The sequence below is a fragment of the Triplophysa rosa genome, linkage group LG17, assembly GCF_024868665.1.
Source record: "Triplophysa rosa linkage group LG17, Trosa_1v2, whole genome shotgun sequence".
NCBI lineage: Eukaryota > Metazoa > Chordata > Actinopteri > Cypriniformes > Nemacheilidae > Triplophysa > Triplophysa rosa.
The window spans coordinates 4,972,180-4,990,178 of NC_079906.1; the positions used below are offsets into that span (position 1 = coordinate 4,972,180).

General features: G+C 38.7%; 2 protein-coding genes across 3 annotated transcripts; one reads left to right on the forward strand and one right to left on the reverse strand.

Moving 5' to 3' along the window:
• Positions 1–3,106: 3,106 nt before the first annotated feature.
• nr5a1a (nuclear receptor subfamily 5, group A, member 1a) lies at positions 3,107–17,776 on the forward strand. Its single transcript, XM_057356559.1, has 8 exons — positions 3,107–3,132; positions 4,472–4,577; positions 4,872–5,013; positions 6,597–7,078; positions 7,170–7,328; positions 14,824–14,943; positions 15,747–15,894; positions 17,138–17,776. The coding sequence occupies exons 1-8, from the start codon at positions 3,107–3,109 to the stop codon at positions 17,392–17,394; spliced, it is 1,440 nt and encodes a 479-aa protein (XP_057212542.1). The 3' UTR covers positions 17,395–17,776.
• Positions 11,712–13,009, reverse strand: LOC130567981 (uncharacterized). Of its 2 annotated transcripts, XM_057356561.1 has the most exons (3): positions 12,555–13,009; positions 12,291–12,492; positions 11,997–12,212 (listed from the first exon to the last, which is right to left on the reverse strand). In XM_057356561.1, exons 1-3 carry the CDS (start codon positions 12,729–12,731, stop codon positions 12,184–12,186), a joined length of 408 nt encoding a protein of 135 aa, XP_057212544.1. In that variant the 5' UTR covers positions 12,732–13,009; the 3' UTR covers positions 11,997–12,183. The 2 variants fall into 2 exon arrangements, with proteins under 2 accessions (XP_057212543.1, XP_057212544.1); XM_057356560.1 differs by having other exon boundaries at positions 11,712–12,212; positions 12,291–13,004.
• Positions 17,777–17,999: the final 223 nt, after the last annotated feature.

The following is a 17,999-nucleotide window of genomic DNA, read 5'->3' on the forward strand; positions in this document are numbered from 1 at the left end:
GTGGGGGATGAGGAGGATTTTCTGGCAGTGGATCTTAACAGCTGCTTGAGTCCAGATATCTCATGGGTAGAGACCACTGTCCAGAGAGGGCCGCAAGGGGATCGGTTTTTGGTCTGATCTCGAAAAATCTTTTCAAAAGGCTATTCATTCCCAAAGGCTGACAGGAGTCAACCTCTCAGATCCTTTTGAGGAAATGCATTATGCTGCACATCTACCTTAATTATGGCGATATTCGCCTATAGAGGATATGCACGTGTCGTCACTTTCCCACGTGAACACGCCGGAACGCGCCTGCTTGAGTGGTAAAACACTGGGCAAAATGAATGCTTACAATATCAGGAAACGCAATTCCGCGCAACATTTGAGTGTCTAAGAACACCTGATTCCTTTGTAAGTCATAAGGTAGTCGTATCTGCTTGTAATTTCAGCAAATAATTGCGTGTTTTAGTCCCGGTTTTTGTTCCTCCTATTGACTGCAGCCATTTTGCCTTAGTTTTGCCACTCAAGGGAGCGTGTCCCGGCGTGTTCACGTGGGAAAGTGACGTCAATGCATACCCTCTATACTTATTTTGTTTGAAGTTTCTAAAAATCTGTGCAGGAAAACAATAATGTGTAACTGCGTTCAGTATAATTATAATGTGAAATTGATATTTAATGTTGCTTTAATTTGCATTTAGAAGGCACAAAACTACCAATACAAAGGATTTTACGAGGGCTCCATCATTGTACCAAAACCAGTCCCATTTTTGGGAAATCGTCCACCCTACCGAATTGAATATCATCATTCATGCCGTCAAAGCCGTATTGCGAAAAGGATTGTTTCTTTCTATATTAAGACATACTCGGTGTGCCTTTTTGAAATGAACATCCTGTCAAGATAGAATGCCCAACCTCTTTGGTAAATATATTTATACCGTATGTGTCCAAGGCTGCCTATGGAATTGGCCTTGCGACTGTCATAACGTGCATTCGGCATTGTTGTTTAGGGACAAAGTAAATCTCTCATATGGGCACCAACAACAAAAGAGCACGTTGTAGTTTTAGAAACCCGTCAAGGGCAAGAAATCACTTACCCAGACCTCTTTCAAAAACATCTTAGCCAGTTCAGCATGGCCTACACGTTGTCAGTTACGGCTGAGGCCATTTTAGTGTTTTAAGCCCTTCAGAGAATGACATATGTTGCATTTAAAAGACTTTTCAAAGTAAATGTGAAGCAGCAAATCATGAATTATTAAGAAGTATTATAATGAACAATAGAGCCTATTATCTAGTCAATAATGCAGTGCTCAAATGTACTGAATATAACTTAATTTATTTGTAATTGAACTGTTAAATAGTTGTTTTGTATTATATTATAAGAAGCTGCAATATACTTTGATATAGTCATGCCTATAGGATGTTAAACTATAAATCAAACTACAATAGCCCCCAAAAGTATCAAGCCAAATAAAATGTCAAGGTAACTAACACTTATTTAAAATAAATATAGGCTACATAAAGCTTTGAGGCAATACGTTTCACAAAAGAGTTTGCATTATTGTCAAAGATTAAAAAAACAATATACTGTATACTGCTTCATAGGAAGAGTCATTCTGATAGTCACCATATGTGAATATGAGGGGAAGTGAGTTCATAAATCCATAAAAATTACCTTGTGACCAATGTGTTAAAACTGGAAGCAGGCGCCTGGCCCGAAGTTAACTTCCTGTCTGTGTGTTTAGCTATAATATAACGATTTATTTTAGGCCTATATATTCATATTAATGTAAATTCATATTTAGGCCTATAAGCCTACCTGTTACCTTCAACGTGACGTGGTTAAATCATTTTGCATAACCGAAACGGTGCACTGACCAGTCAAACACACAGAAACGCGTGTTGACGTTAGTCGTTTTGTTTATTTATCCTGACGTTTTATTCTTGTTTCCCGCCTTAGGAAACCTATACTGCCAAACAAGCATTCTGTAATTCTGGTCCTCTTATCCTCGTTTTGCTATCAGACATTCGTGATGTTTCAGTAGAAGACGGAGGAATGCTCGCCAAGCAAAAATAGCCCCGCTGGAGTCAAAGCATCATGGTGATGTCTGCGTGGCGTCTTTATTTTGCGCATCATATCAGGGACGAAGAAAAGCGCACAAATGCAGTCACAGCACCCCGGCATAACAAAACTAACCTTGGTAGCAGTGACTGATACATTATCACGTCTCCCACCGCTTCGCATTAAAATGTATTTACTGTATGTTTAAATGACGACCGGAGGACAACCGAACCTACAACCAACTCCAATTAAAAACATGCGTTTATTTTGACGCCTTGTGAGAACAGGCTCGAATGAAAATTGTATTAACTTCTTTTTGATCATACTGTAAAATAATACAGGCTATACAATTCATTCAGTCTCATTCATTGTAATATGAACAAATCCGTTTATGAGAATGATTTGCCATGATCAACGTGACAAAATACATAAATCCAATGAAGTAAATCATTCTGACTAAAATCGTTTGTAAATCATTTTAAATTCCAAATCATAAACTCATTTATGAGTTCTTTTGATACATCTTAAAATAATAATTTTGTGAAGCTACATATGAGTTTAGCAGTAAAAATGCAACCTATGGATCAGATTAATCCTTTCATATTGTCCTAATGTTTTGTTTATATCTCTAAGAGAATGCACAATTAACCTATAGGACAACATTGTTTGAAATGTTTAGATGGCCAACATGATCATATGATACTATAGGTTAAGATCATATTGATATAAATCCCTCGGTGTCCCTGCGACACTCCGAACACTTCTTGTAATAAATTACGAAAGAACCAATCACTTTAATGATGAAAAATGGACATGTCCACTGTTTTTCTTTCCTGGGAGTGATCATAAAATGCTGCGCATGGAGCACATCATTCGTGAGGAATGTCACATGAGCGCGCTGTCCAATGAAGACCTCTCCAATGTTCTGATTCAGTACAGGGGAAGACGCCTCATAAAACAAGACCTCAGACCTGTTAGATTCGCTCCTGAAGTTTTTTAAGGATTAGGATTGACGAGTGAAACCGCTGCGGTTAAATGAAATAGACGCTTTTTTCTAGGTGCTTTAAAATGCTGGACGCACAGAATAACGGTAAGTAGACTATACAGCGCTAGATTGTATGTCAAAAGAAATCTTTTTTTACAGTTCAAACGTGCGCATCATTTTGTAGAACTTCCTTTCGTTTACTGCATGTCAATACAAGATGAGTTCGTCTAAATTTAGATTATAGCCTATTATTATAGATCTTTACGCGTCAGATCTATTTAAATCCGCAATACACGTTTATGAAGTATCAAAGTAGGCCTAATAAAACATGCGCATGGCTTACTGATATTTAGTTGTGTAGTTTAGTTATAACTTGGTTTAAATATGCAATGCTACATTAAATAAAATGAAATACCGGATTGCGCGTAGGCCTATTCTAGTTCCAGAAACACGTTTTGGTTTTGTTATTTTGATTTTGAAGTGTAGAGAGAGTTGTATTATAATGTAATCAAGCAAACAACTAAAGTGTATTATACGCTATTTAAGAAGGTGCATTGTACACGTGTTTAATGTTCAGGCCTGCTTCATGTGGTAACAGTTAATGCAAATGTCAACATTTTACTGTAGAAAACCTCCCCGTTTATTTTGTGTTCTGTGAAACAGTTTGAGTATTTAAGTTTAAGTCAAATTTGTAGTCAATTTTTATTAAGATATAAAAATGTTTACAGTTCAGAAACACAAAGTACAAGACCTTTTCTGCAATTTCTGTAACATTAGTTGATGTTAGCTGAACAGTCAAACAAACAAACGTATTTGGTATGATAACTAAAATAACGATATATACTGTATATATAGCGCCTATATTTAAAATGAATCCATCCAATGAGTAAGTTTACAATATATGATTCATTTAAATATGTGCTTATAATTGTCCTCTAAGCATTTACCGTCCGTAACACTTTTTGTGAATTAAACATCTGATTTTGTTGATTTGTGTTGTAAATTGGGAGTGGATTGGGTGGACACGTCCATAAAGTAGGCATGAAAAGACCCAATATCACCAAATCCGTCATTTTCCCTTCAAATGCTACCTAAGAAGGTGAACAGATGAATTTGTCGGAGCTCTGTAGCTGTATAGGCTACGGTTTAATTTTAGACTTCTTTTGAATATCGTATTTGTCGACAGTCGTTGGTCGTTTTATTTGATTATTTGGGGAAAGATTGAGGTATTTTTAAATATACTTTGATTAAGTTATATTCTGTCCATTAATAGCACTCCTGAAAATTGCACATGCAGATTAAAATATCTAAATAAAATATTTTTTCTCGTTCGTTTATAGTGAGTTAATTCGTAGACATGTGATTATAACGTCCAAATAAGAATGATAATTATTTGTGATTAATATTGTCATGTGTTTGACGCTTCCAGTCATAGACGCATCTGGCAGAGTGATGGACTTCACACCAGATGAAGATCTGGAGGAGCTTTGTCCTGTCTGTGGAGATAAAGTATCCGGATATCATTACGGACTTCTTACCTGTGAAAGCTGTAAGGTAAGCTACGTTTCGCCTTTATTACACTTAACCTATTCGTAATATCTTTAACAAATTTTATCATTGACAGCATGAGGCTAAAGAGCTCAGTAGTTTTCGCACATTTAATATATTGAAATGTACATGAAAGTTTTAAGTAGGCTAATTTGTTTTTATTTGTATGTAAATTACAAATCAATTTAAATCAATTACAAAAGCATTTTATTGAGTAATTACGAATTATATACGAAACATATTTATTCATGTATTAAATTGATTAACTTATTCATTCAATTATTTATTATTGCAATGCAGGGCTTTTTCAAAAGGACGGTTCAGAATAACAAGAGATACACGTGCACACAGAATCAGGACTGTGGCATTGACAAAACCCAGAGAAAGAGATGTCCTTACTGTCGTTTCCAGAAGTGCCTTAGCGTCGGCATGAGGCTCGAGGGTAAGAGGCGCGAGGCGCTCAAAATCCATAATTATGAAATATAAATGCATGACGAAAAACAACCAAAAACATTTCTGTTTTTGCGGTTTTGTTATTTTTATATCTCAATTCAAATGGTGTTGGAGAAGGTGATGCCATATCCAATTGCACACTTTATTTTAACCCCAAAATAACGTTTAGCCTATGCCAGGGGTCTTCAACTACTTTTCTTTGAGGGCCAGATTCCAAAGGTATAAATAGGATGCGGGCCAGTTTTTTACCATATCCTCATTTCTTCTGTTATTTTGTTTCTGTTATTTATTGCGTTTTGTTCCTTTTATACTGTTTTTGTTGCTGATACTTATAGGCCATGATTAAAACATGCACACAAATATTTGATCCAGTATTTGTGCCTTTTCATGATATAAATTAAAAGGGATATTGTCTTGTATTTTATATTCCTTAATGCGTTACTTTACCCAAAAAAGAAGATATTTCTGAAGATATTTGGTTGAATTAATTAAAGTTAAATCAATAAAAGTAAAAAACGCAAATACATTCAACACAAAAGTAATCACTGCCCCTTGTGACGTTAAATTAGCGTCTTATAAATCAGTCAATTGATCTGTGTAAGAAACTGAACGCTATTATCACATCTTCGGGTGAATTCCGATCGCATTCATGTGCCCCACGCACTTATAGGGCAGAGCCATTGTATAGTGCGAGTTCTGGGGGAGATGAACAGCTGTTTTTCGTAAATATAGCCATTATTCATAATGAATGCAGTAATAAAAACAACACCGTTTCCCCTTATCTGAGACAACCGTTCACGTGGTGTACCCTTCCTACAGTTAGCCTACTTTCAAGGGCACAAAACGCGTTTTAGAACACGACCTATCGCGTGCGCAAACCGATTGCCTGTGGCTGCGTAATGCATTGCTGATTATAACGTTGTAAATAACATTAAGTTTCTTGGACTGACCGATCAAATCGCTTTATAAGACGTAAATCATTATGAGCCGCGGGAATTACTTTCGTTTTGAATGTAGCAGCGTTTTGGGCTTTTAAAGATGTGGCGTCTCAGGAGGACGTGCATTTAAAGCACACCGTTCTTAAAGTCTCTCCACTTATTTGAAATGTTAAGGCGGGCCAGGTCAAGATGACTAGCCCTGGCCTATGCTGTGGTAACACGTAAAACAATGTTATTACATGAAGCATTACATGATTTTCGTTACATAATCACATAACGTTTTACTGTCTCAATTCGTCTGCTCCCTGTGCGCGCGATTCCCAGGCCGCGTGCAGAAAAGCACCTGTTTCCGCGCGCTCCTGTGACACATTCCTCGGGCGCTGATAAGGCTCGCGTGTTCATGTAGGCTCTAGTTAAAAAGTTCACGAAAACCAGCTTGGAAAATTTCCACATGAGGAGAAATATGCTTTCGTTTAGTCCTCTGACTAAAGCATTCCTTGCTTTATTTGGTCTTATATTCCCATACCTTAAAATATCTTTACTCAGTAGGCTACAATGCTAATGTTGTGCAAAACTGAAAGTAAGACATTTTGAAATGCATAATTTTGAAACCGATCTCTCTCTCTCTCTCCAGCTGTCCGTGCTGATCGAATGAGAGGGGGGAGAAATAAGTTTGGCCCTATGTACAAACGTGATCGTGCCCTAAAACAGCAGAAAAGAGCTTTAATCAGAGCCAGCGGTTTTAAAATAGAGCCCATCCCAACCCTGCTGTCTACCGGTCAGACCGAATACCCCCTTCCGGGGTCACTCCCAGGGCTCCATCCTCCTTCTCTCTCATCTCCGGAGTATGACTGCCCTCCTCTATGCCCCCCGGCCCTGGGTATTGCTCTGCAAAGCTACAGTTCATTCCCGGCACAGTACCAATACACAACACCAGTGCACAATAGATCCATTAAAGCAGAATACACAGACACATACTCCAGTTCACCTGACTCATCACTGGGGTACCCGTATCCTGACGTCTGCATGCCAGCCTCTCCACATACCAGCCCTATGAACCTTGGTGCACCCCCACTCGTGCTAGAACTAGTCGCCTGCGATCCAGACGAAGAACAGGTATGTGTCCAAAGATATGTCTTATTCGTATGCGTTTGCTTTTTAATGTAAAATAGTTGCCACGATAACAATGTACAAGGGTAATTTCCAGGTTAGGGCAAAGATCTGTGCCTACCTTCACCAGGAGCAGAGCGGCAGAGGTAAACTGGACAAACCGCGGCCTTTCAGCCTGTTGTGTGTCATGGCGGATCAGACACTGTTCTCGATTGTCGAGTGGGCAAGAAGCTGTGTCTTTTTCAAGCAACTAAAGGTACATTTCAGTATAAAAATGTAAACGTAAAGTCCCCATAAAACCTGTGTGTGTGTTTGTGTGTCTATAGGGACACAACTGTTACATAAAACTTTGGGTTTAGAGCTGAATGTCTTGTCCTATCACAGTCTAACTATTTTGGAGAAAGTCTGCTATTTTGTCGCCAGATCGTGCATCTTACTGAAAGATAACACTTGGGGACATCGAGACATTAAGATATTATGTTGTTGTGAAATGATTTGCTAATGTGTTTTGTTAAACGCCTTTATAAATAAGATTACATCTGCTTGTTTATATTTCATTGGTGGTTTTGCACATGTGTGTCAAAGGCAGGGTGTCTTGCTTATGGGTTGGTGATATGGTAGGAGTAGTGTTGTTCAATTCAATTCAATTCAATTTTATTTATATAGCGCTTTTCACAATGTGCATTGTTCCAAAGCAGCTTTACAGGAGCAAATAAGAAAAACACAGAAAGGTAAAACACAGCACAGTGCATGGTGTTTATAGACCAAGCAAGATCATTATAATAAATAATATCTAATAAATAAATGAATAAATAAATAAATAAATGCAGTCTCCCGGTGAGCAAGCCAACACTGCACTGCTCTGCTGTGGCGAGGAACCCAAACTCCAATGCTGAATAATGGAGAAAAAAAAACCTCGGGAGAAACCAGGCTCAGCCGGGAGGGCCAGATCTCCTCTGACGTGTCATGGCTGCACTCAGTGACCCCGACCAAAGCCACCGAGCAACGTCCACGAAGAACAGGGAGAGCCCACGAGCCGCGACCCAGGAAGCCCCACCCGCCGAAACCGTGCAGGTCCAACCCGGTCTCATTCCGCGATCAACAACAGACAACAGAGGAACAACCAGGGAAAAGTAGTAATGGCATAATTAACTTTATTCCTCTGTTGTCCGACATCGACCACAAAACAAGACCAACCAGACCAGATCCACACAGTCCCAACAAATGAAACGCCCCGAACCACAACCAACAAGCCCCCCCACTCCCTACAACACCCACCCAGCTACCTCCAATCAAAGTCACTGAGTGCAGCCATAACTTCAAACTGCTGTCGTGTGATGTAAGTTTAGCATTAAATACCAAGTATTGTAAATTTAGCATTTATGTGACAGGTAGTCCGTCTTTGCTCTCGGTTGGGGATGGAATTGTCTGAGCTGGGCCGGCCAGATGGTCGCCTTTTTCTTGGGTGGTGATGGAATTGCCTTGGATGGAGCTGGATGGTCAGTCAGTCCGCAGGCTCTCGCAGGAGGATGGCACGGGATTTTCCGATGTAGCTGGCGTAATCTCTAGTTGTGGATGGGCATATGACGTTCATCTGGGCCTGGCGGAATCTCTCCCTACCTCGGGATGGGCATCCCGAGGCGAGGGCAGAAACAGAAAGAGAATAATTAGCGTAGCTGCTGTTCATTAGCTATGTGTTAGTGAATGCTTGGCTGAAAAGATGTGTCTTTAATCTAGATTTAAATTGGGAGAGTGTGTCTGACCCTCGAATAGTATCGGGGAGGCTATTCCAGAGTTTAGGTGCTACGTATGAGAAAGCTCTACCCCCTTTGGTGGATTTAGTTATTCTAGGTGTTATCAAAAGTCTGGAGTTTTGAGATCTTAGAGAGCGTGATGGGTTGTAGTGTGGTAGAAGCTCTGTTATGTAGGTAGGGGCTAAACCGTTTAAGGCTTTATAAGTAATTAAAAGAACTTTAAAGTCAATACGATACTTAATGGGTAACCAGTGAAGGGTTGATAACATTGGGGTTATGTGATCGTATTTTCTGGACCTGGTTAGAACTCTGGCAGCTGCGTTCTGAACTAACTGTAGTTTGTTTATTGATGCTGCAGGACAACCACTAAGCAGTGCATTACAGTAGTCAAGTCTTGAGGTCACAAATGCATGAATAAGCTTCTCTGCGTCAGCCACACATAAAATATTTCGCAATTTGGCAACATTTCTAAGGTGGAAGAAGGCTGTTTTTGTGACATTTGAGATGTGATTTTTAAATGACAGGTTGCTGTCTAATATAACGCCAAGGTCTTTAACTGTATTTGTTGGAGTAACAGTGCAGCCTTCAATTTGCAGGTCATAATCCGAAATATTCTGCTCACGTGTCTTTGGTCCGATAAGTAATATTTCTGTTTTATTAGAATTTAAAAGAAGGAAATTACAAGTCATCCAATGCTTTATATCGTCGATGCACTCTGCCAATTTGGATAGTTGGAAGGAATCATCTGGTCTTGATGAGATATATAGCTGAGTATCATCTGCATAACAGTGGAAGCTAATTCCATGTTTTCTAATAATGTTTCCAAGGGGCAGCATGTATATGGAGAATAGCAAGGGTCCTAAAACCGATCCCTGAGGTAATCCATAATTTACTTGCGTTAGATTTGATGATTCCCCATTTAAATGGACAAATTGATGTCTGTCTGATAAGTAAGATCTGAACCATTGTAGTGCCTGTCCCTGAATACCGGTATAATTGTGTAAGCGATCTAGAAGTATTTTATGGTCTACAGTATCGAACGCAGCACTAAGGTCGAGCAGGACTAGGAGTGAGATGTTACCTTTATCTGATGCTATGAGCAGGTCGTTTGTAATTTTAACGAGCGCAGTTTCAGTACTATGATGCGGTCTAAAGCCTGACTGGAATTTTTCGTGTATGTCATTATTTTGTAAGAAAGAGCACAACTGAGTGGACACTACTTTTTCTAGTATTTTAGACAGGAAAGGGAGATTTGAAATCGGTCTATAGTTTCCTAGTTCATTGGGGTCTAAGTTTGGTTTCTTGATAAGAGGCTTAATGACGGCCAGTTTAAAGGCTCCTGGGACATGGCCTAGATTAATTGACGAGTTGATAATGTTATAAATGGGCTCAATTGCAACGGGTAATAACTCTTTTAATAATTTAGTTGGTATGGGGTCTAATAAGCAAGTTGTAGGTTTAGATGTTGCAATAAGTTTAATTAAATCTTCCTGTTTTATAGGTGAAAAACACTGTAGCCTTTCTTTTGGGGCGATGGTTGGTACTAATTTATAGGACAGACTTGGAGGTTGAGATTTTACTATTTTGTCTCGTATGTTTTCGATTTTCTCTGTAAAAAAATTCATGAAATCATTGCTACCAAGGTGCGGCGGAATACCCAGGTCAGGTGAAGTCTGTTTATTTGTTAGTTTAGCAACTGTACTAAATAAAAACCTTGGATTGTTTTTGTTAGTTTCTATGAGGTTACGGAGGTGCTCGGCCTTTGCTGCTTTTAGTGCCTTTTTATAACAGTTTGCACTCTCTTTCCACGCAATTTTAAAGACCTCTAATTGGGTTTGTTTCCATTTGCGCTCCAGTTTACGTGTTTCTCTTTTAAGGGCGCGAGTGGTGCTATTGTACCATGGTGCTGCGTTTTTCTCATTAATCTTTTTTGACTTCATAGGTGCGACAGCTTCTAATGTATTAGAGAAAATAGTGCCCAATTTGCTGGTCATGTCATCGAGCGATTCTATATTTATTGGTATGGTTATTAAAGGAGTCAGATCTGGCAAGCTCTTTGTGAAACTATCTTTAGTAGTCGAGGTAATTGTTCTACCCTGTCGATAACGAGTTAAACGGCTGATTTCTGCAGTGCGCAGTGTACATGTTATAAGATAGTGATCAGTGACATCGTCGCTTTGAGGTATAATATCTATATTGGTTAGATCGGCTCCGTGAGATATAATCAAGTCTAGTGTATGATTAAATCGATGAGTGGGTCCATTGATGTGTTGTGTTACTCCAAAAGAGTGTAATAGCTCTGTAAACGCCACTGCTAATGCATCGTTAGCACTATCTACGTGGATATTAAAGTCTCCGACAATTAGTACTTTATCAACGTTAACCAATAGGTCCGATAGGAAGTCCGCAAACTCTTTCAGAAAATCAGTGTAGGGACCAGGGGGTCTATACACTGTAGCCAACGTACAAGAAAGCAATGGTTTTTTACTGTCAATTGGAACAATTATGTTCAACGCAAGCACTTCAAATGATTTAAATTTATGCTCCGTTCTCTGAGTTACAGTAAGAAAGTCTCTAAAAATTGTTGCGACACCGCCACCTCGACCAACCGCACGTGGCTCATGCATATAACAGTAGCTTGGTGGTGTACACTCATTTAGACCGTAATAATCATTTGGTTTAAGCCAGGTTTCGGTAAGGCAAAGCATATCAAAATTGTTGTCTGTGATCATTTCATTTACAATAACTGCTTTTGAATTTAGTGATCTAATATTTAGTAGGCCGAACTTTATGAGTTTGTTTTGGTCGTTTATTACATTGTCCTCAGGTTTAATCACGATTAGATTTTTTCTCTGAGATTTGGCTATTTTGTTATTTTGTAGTATTATTCGGGGGACAGACACAGTCTCTATGCATTTGGAAGCAGTAACATTTATAACAGATGAGTGGGAGGAACACAGACTATGGTTAAAGTTTTGACTTACCGCTGGGAGACGTAGTCAAGCGGTGCGTAGCGTCTTTGAGATGTTGTCAGACAGAAGAACCGCTCCGATGCTGCTGGGGTGCAGGCCGTCAGGGCGGAAGAGCCTAGGTCGCTCCCAGAACAGATCAAAATTATCAACAAAGAGCAGCTTCTGTTCAATACACCATGACATCAACCATTTATTTAGAGCAAATAGTCTACTGAACTTTTCATTCCCTCGTCGGTAGGTAGGAAGCGGCCCTGATACGATGATCCTCGCTGTGGGCGATGCGTTGCGTACCGTCTCGATCAGACTCCTGAAGTCCCTCTTCAGGATCTCCGACTGCCTCATCCTGACGTCATTCGCCCCCGCGTGCAGCACGACAGCTCCGACGTTAGCATCGTCCTTCAGGATCGCAGGTACCTGCGCAGAGACATCAAGAACACGTGCGCCAGGAAAACAATGAGTGTGCACCTTACCTTTAGTGGAGGAAGCGCGTACGTTCCGGACGATTGAGTCTCCGATGACCACAGCGTTGCATTCCTTCTCGCAGAGGGCGGCAAAGCGGTTCCTTGTCGGGATCTCGAAGACCGGTGGCGGCGGTTGGGTCATCGCTCCAGTCCTGGCTCGCGCCTTTCGCCGTGGTTGTGTCGGTGCAGGAGTGAAGTTCATTTGGGCTGACCGTGTTCTCGAAGCCTGGGCTCTGTGCAGAGAAACACGCGGAGTAGAAGTGGAAGGAGTATTAAAATCGCGATGAAAACTTACCGCGGATTTGCGAGCGTCGGCTCTGGATGTTTCCAGCGCCGTTTTTCGTTCTCGCAGCCGTGACTGCTTCTCTAGTAGATCCTGGATCTGCTTCTCCACAGCCTCCAGTTCCGACTGAAGTGCGATCGTTTCCTCATCTGCACACAGAGGTACAGACACATCTGAAACATTAGCCATCAGTGATTTAATAATGAGAACAGTGTGTTAAGCAGTAAGCAGGCAGGCTGGGAATGCTAACAGCCTGAGGCTAATAGCGAGTGATGCGATAAAAATAAATTATCTGTGCGTTTAAATACGATTTTGGTATGGGATATATTTAAGGATATGTTTTACCCTCGGAGGATAACAATTTAAAACACAAGTCTTAAGATATAACAAGAATAAACGATGTATTAAGAATAAATTTGAAAGAGCTCCGACTCAAACCACGCGCTCTCAGCAAACACGCGCTCTCAGCAAACAGTGTTGTTGCACAATATAGTTATAGAGAGAGAAACCGAAAGATGTCACATAACAACAAGCTCCTACTTAGGATTCATTTACGGGTCCTCTTGATCTGTGTGTTTACCGTTTTTTTTCTCATGTGGTTAGTCACATCCACTTATTTACATATTGTGGTAAATGGGGAATTGAAAAATCAGTTGCTCTTACGTCTATAGTCATCAGCATGGCTATTGAAGTTATTTTGATGGCTTTATTAATTGCTGTAACTGTAACTGTAAGTTCTGTAATACCGTGTAATGGTGTAATGTCTTTAAGCAGCTCAATGCTTCTGCTTCAAGCAAAGAATGTTGAATTTCAAACTTATTTGTATATTCACACCTGCACGAGTCACATACAGTCTTTTCCGTTTTGAAGTCATAGCAACTAGTTTCAAGTTCTTTGACTCTTGCATTAAATACGTCTGAGTCTGAATGTGCATGCAAGGGACTGACTTCCGCTTTCAGAAGCGTTTAATTACATTCCATGTTGACGATAGCTCTGGAATCCCAGCTCTGCTGCGTTGTCCTCAGTTGTCGTAATCAGTGTTGGGTGTAACTAGTTACTAAGTAATTAGTTACTGTAATTTAATTACTTTTCTCTTGAAAAAGTAAAGTAAGGGATTACTCTTATTTTTTCTGTAATTTAATTAGTTACTTCTGATGTAATTAAACTAAATACTTTGTGTAATATGTGTGTGTGTGCAGAAGAGGAATTTACATCAAAATTCAAAGTCTAACTTTAAAATCCGTGCTTTAATGTATAATTCTCACATTTGTAATTAATAATAATACTTTATGTAGTTTTATATTATTTATTTGAATGAATTAAAAGAGCTGTTTCATGTCTATCCTTGAATCACTTAACTCATCAAGGTTGATGTAGGATATAGAAAGTAATTAGTAATAAGTCATTAAATACTTTTTGGAGAGAGTAACTTGTACAGTAATCTAATTACATTATCGAATGTGTAATTAGTAACTAGTAATTAATTACTTTTTCAGAGTAACTTACCCAACACTGGTCGTAATGTATCAGGCTAGGCTGAATAGGTACATTTCGATTGAATGGATTTTCTTAAACTGCAGGCACCTGTGCTCCCGTATATACAAATGCTCTTCCTGTGTGAAGTTAAAAGCTAGCGGGTAAGGAGGTTGCATGGTGTGTGTGTGTTGGCAAGTGTGCGTTGGTGATAGTCTTTTAGATGAGTCAGAATCCAAAATGTGCCTTTTTTATTTACAAACACACCCGCTGTGCTGGTGGATGGATGAGGTTAAGGTCATTGTGCATTTGGGTCTGGAAGCAGTGGATGAGATTCGACCGTACAAAGAATATGATTTTAGTTATCGTGCCTGTGCTGTGTTTGATATGTGCAGTGATGCGGTTTTCCGAGAGATTTACTGATAAACGCCGCGTTTCAGAATTCTGACAAAGTATGACCCTCGAAATGGTTGACTCACAATGGACAGCAGTTTGGAGGAGGGATGAGAGAAAGGGCAAGTGGTTAGAGGGAAAATGTGTTGTCATCATCTGGCACTCATAAATATGAAATACTCAAAGCACCTCTTCGCTCTCATTCTGCATCTGCAATGATTTTTTGTCAATTTTGGGAAGTTTTAAGTAAAACCAAAAGGACCTCACATACAGTATATATATATATATATATATATACAGACACTTTTATTTACAGTAGAGAGCACACTGACTTTATTACACCTCTTTATGTGCATTGTAACTATGTACAACTATGTAACAAAAATGTAATAACATGTCATTTCCCATTGTTCAGGTGGGAGATCAGATGCGACTGCTGCACAACTGTTGGAGTGAGCTGCTGCTTCTTGATCATATCTGCAGACAGGTGCATCATGGGAGAGAGAACAGTCTGCTGCTCATAACAGGACAGGAGGTGAGATTTTCCAACAAGAACACTCACTTATTTTTTATTCTCTTCATTCTTCTTTGCTCAGTAGAATTGTACTGTTCACTACTAAACATCAAGGATGTATGTATAATGTGTTTACGTTTCATATGGTGTGTATATATTGTGTTTACCGATATGGTGTGGCATGTTTATTGTGGCGTTTATAGAAAACTGCAAAATCAAACTGCAGCTTACTTGGCCACAATACATCCGAATTCTGATTATGATTCTGAACTGAACATAAATCATCATAAAATTATAAAACAATGCTTTGTGGACATGGACAAGTACAAGTATCTGAACACATTTCCAGATGTTTATATTTCTTGTATTCTTGTCATATCTAGACAAAACAAATTTCCCCTTCAGAACAACTTACATTAAAGGAACAGCTCACCCCAAAATTCTGTCTTCATTTACTCACCCTCAAGTTGTTTCAAACCTGTATAATTTTCTTTGTTCTGTTGAACACAAAAGAAGATATTTTAATGAATGTGGGAAGCTACACAGTTTTGGGTCACCATTGACTACCATAGCATATTTTTCCTATCACAGTAATCAATGGTGCCCCAGAACTGTTTGATTTCAAACAGTCCTCCAAATATCTTTTTTTTTGTGCTCAGCAGAACAACAAAATTGTCAGGTTTGAAACCACTTGACAGAAAAGTAAAACGATGACAGAATTTTCATTTTTAGGTAAACTATTCCTTTAAGCTAACCATGCACCGTAAGCAGTAAGTTGTTTATCCATAGCAGTCTCCAAATAAAGATGTTATTGTGTCGTGCAGATTGAGCTGTCAGGAGTGTTTTTGGACGCGGGACTGACTCTGGCTGGTCTAGTACAGCGAGGACAAGAACTGGCCAAAAGACTTCAGCTCTTACAGGTGGACAGAAGGGAGATGGCCTGCTTGAAGTTTCTCATTCTCTTTAACCCAAGTAAGTATGGCTGTGTTCCTATTCATCTACATTTGTTATACCAATGGTATGTATTCCACTGGTGAGGTCTCTGTAGTATGTAGCCAGGCAGTATGCCAGCACTGGGACACTGATATTGACTAATGTTTCATAACCACAAACATTTGTGGAAATGTGACTCAAAATCTTAGTAAGTGATCATTGATAGTGAGTGGCCATTATATAACAGTCTCTAACAAAAAGTAGACATGAATTAATATATTTCAATATGTTATTATTATATGATATATTTTATAATATATTATTATCATTATATTTTTTATGATATTGACATGCCTATCAGCCCTGCAAAGGGTTTGTAAAATGGATTGGAAATGTATGGACGGTTTTAAATGTTGGTACTTGTTCTTTTTTGGCATTTGGTCAAATATATATTTCAAGGAGTCATTACGGGTAGATATGAAGAGTTTGGTTCCAAATTTTTTTTTTTTTTTTTAAAGATCATGTATTTTATTATGTTATCATGTTTTTATTGTGTTTTATTGTGTTAGTTAGCTGTATTTCTTGAGTTATGATGGCTTAAATCAAAACAAACCAACTGCAGTTTGATTGATATTAATTGGAATGCACAATAAAAAAACATGATTTTAGAATATCTCATTTTGGAACCAAACTCTTCATATATTAATATGAATATATATTAATACATTTAGTTAGTACAGTTTATATTTGTACAGTACATTTATAATACAAAAATAATGTAAGTACTGGTTTAAAACAATTCACTAAATACAGTAAATGCTGAAAATTTCCCCTTTTTTGTTACAACTTTACCATGTTGTACCCAGCGGATGGTATTGAGATATTTCCAATTTCATTAGCTACAATGAACAGACCATCTAAAAGGAGATCAAGTCCATTTGAAAAGCGAGAGAATTTGTCATCTCTCTATGTCACATTGATTTTGTTCATTTTTTAGCTAAATGGAAGCAGGTTTATGGAGAAATCTGTGTCCTTCAAATGTTTTGAAAAGATTATTCAACGTTTGAATGACCGTGTGAATGGCGTTTCTGACTAGATCTGCTAAGTGCACCATTAATGGGTCAGGCTATTGTCACCGAACACACACACACACACACACACACACACACACACACACACACACACACACACACACACACACACACACACACACACACACCCCATCAGAAACCCTTGAGGAACACGCATGGATAAATGAGATATGATGGTTTCTCTCATTTAGATGTGAAGCTGTTGGAGAACCAGCAGTTTGTAGAGAACATCCAGGAGCAGATCAACAGCGCTCTGATTGAGTACACGCTCTACTCGTACCCTCAGTGTCTGGACAGGTTCGGTCAGCTCATACTGCGGCTACCTGAGGTCCGCTCGCTCAGCACGCAGGCTGAGGATTACCTGTGCTACAAACACCTGTGCGGAGAGGTGCCATGCAACAATCTCCTGATTGAAATGCTTCATGCCAAGAGATCTACTGCGATGTGAAAGGGACGCGAGCGCACATGTCTGTTTGAGAGTCTAAGCCATATGTGCTAATTGGAACGTGAACACTTTTTTTCAAAGGCATTTATTTCATACTTTACATGAATGTACAGAATGGTTTCATTTGTATATATTTTTTTCTTTTTAACAAAGCATGACAATCATAAGGGGATAGAGATATTTTAATATTAACCGATTATTTGACACACATGGTCTTTTCTTAAGGCTGTTTTTATCTATATTGTCTTTTATTCTCTTGAATATGAGAAAATGCTAAAACAGAATGTCTGCTGTATCTGTTATTATTAATATTATTACTATTGTTATTGTTATTATTATTGTTATTAGTTATGTTATTGCTTTTGTGCTTTTGTACAGATAATGGTCAATGGACTGTTTATTGTATTGTTTAACAGGGCCTTTCCAAAAACAATCCGATTCAGAGTATTTATTAAAATGATCTTTATTAACATGTTATATCGATTAAACTGATATATTTTAAGCACATTTTTACATAGATTCCAGATATATGTGTCTTTACATTTAAATGTAAATTGGTCGCAATAAAAAAATGAAAATAACATGCTGCTTTTATTTTTAAAACAATC

Bases quoted from the DNA above. Each gene is read 5' to 3' on its own strand.
- nr5a1a (XM_057356559.1), top strand. From the start codon at position 3,107: ATGCTGGACGCACAGAATAACGGTAA. The intron at 5,014-6,596 runs GTAAGAGGCGCG...CTCTCTCTCCAG, and splicing joins CGTCGGCATGAGGCTCGAGG to CTGTCCGTGCTGATCGAATG. The intron at 14,944-15,746 runs GTGAGATTTTCC...TGTGTCGTGCAG, and splicing joins TGCTCATAACAGGACAGGAG to ATTGAGCTGTCAGGAGTGTT.
- LOC130567981 (XM_057356560.1), bottom strand. From the start codon at position 12,731: ATGGCTAATGTTTCAGATGTGTCTGTACCTCTGTGTGCAGATGAGGAA. The intron at 12,213-12,290 runs GTACGCGCTTCC...GTCTCTGCGCAG, and splicing joins GAGACTCAATCGTCCGGAAC to GTACCTGCGATCCTGAAGGA.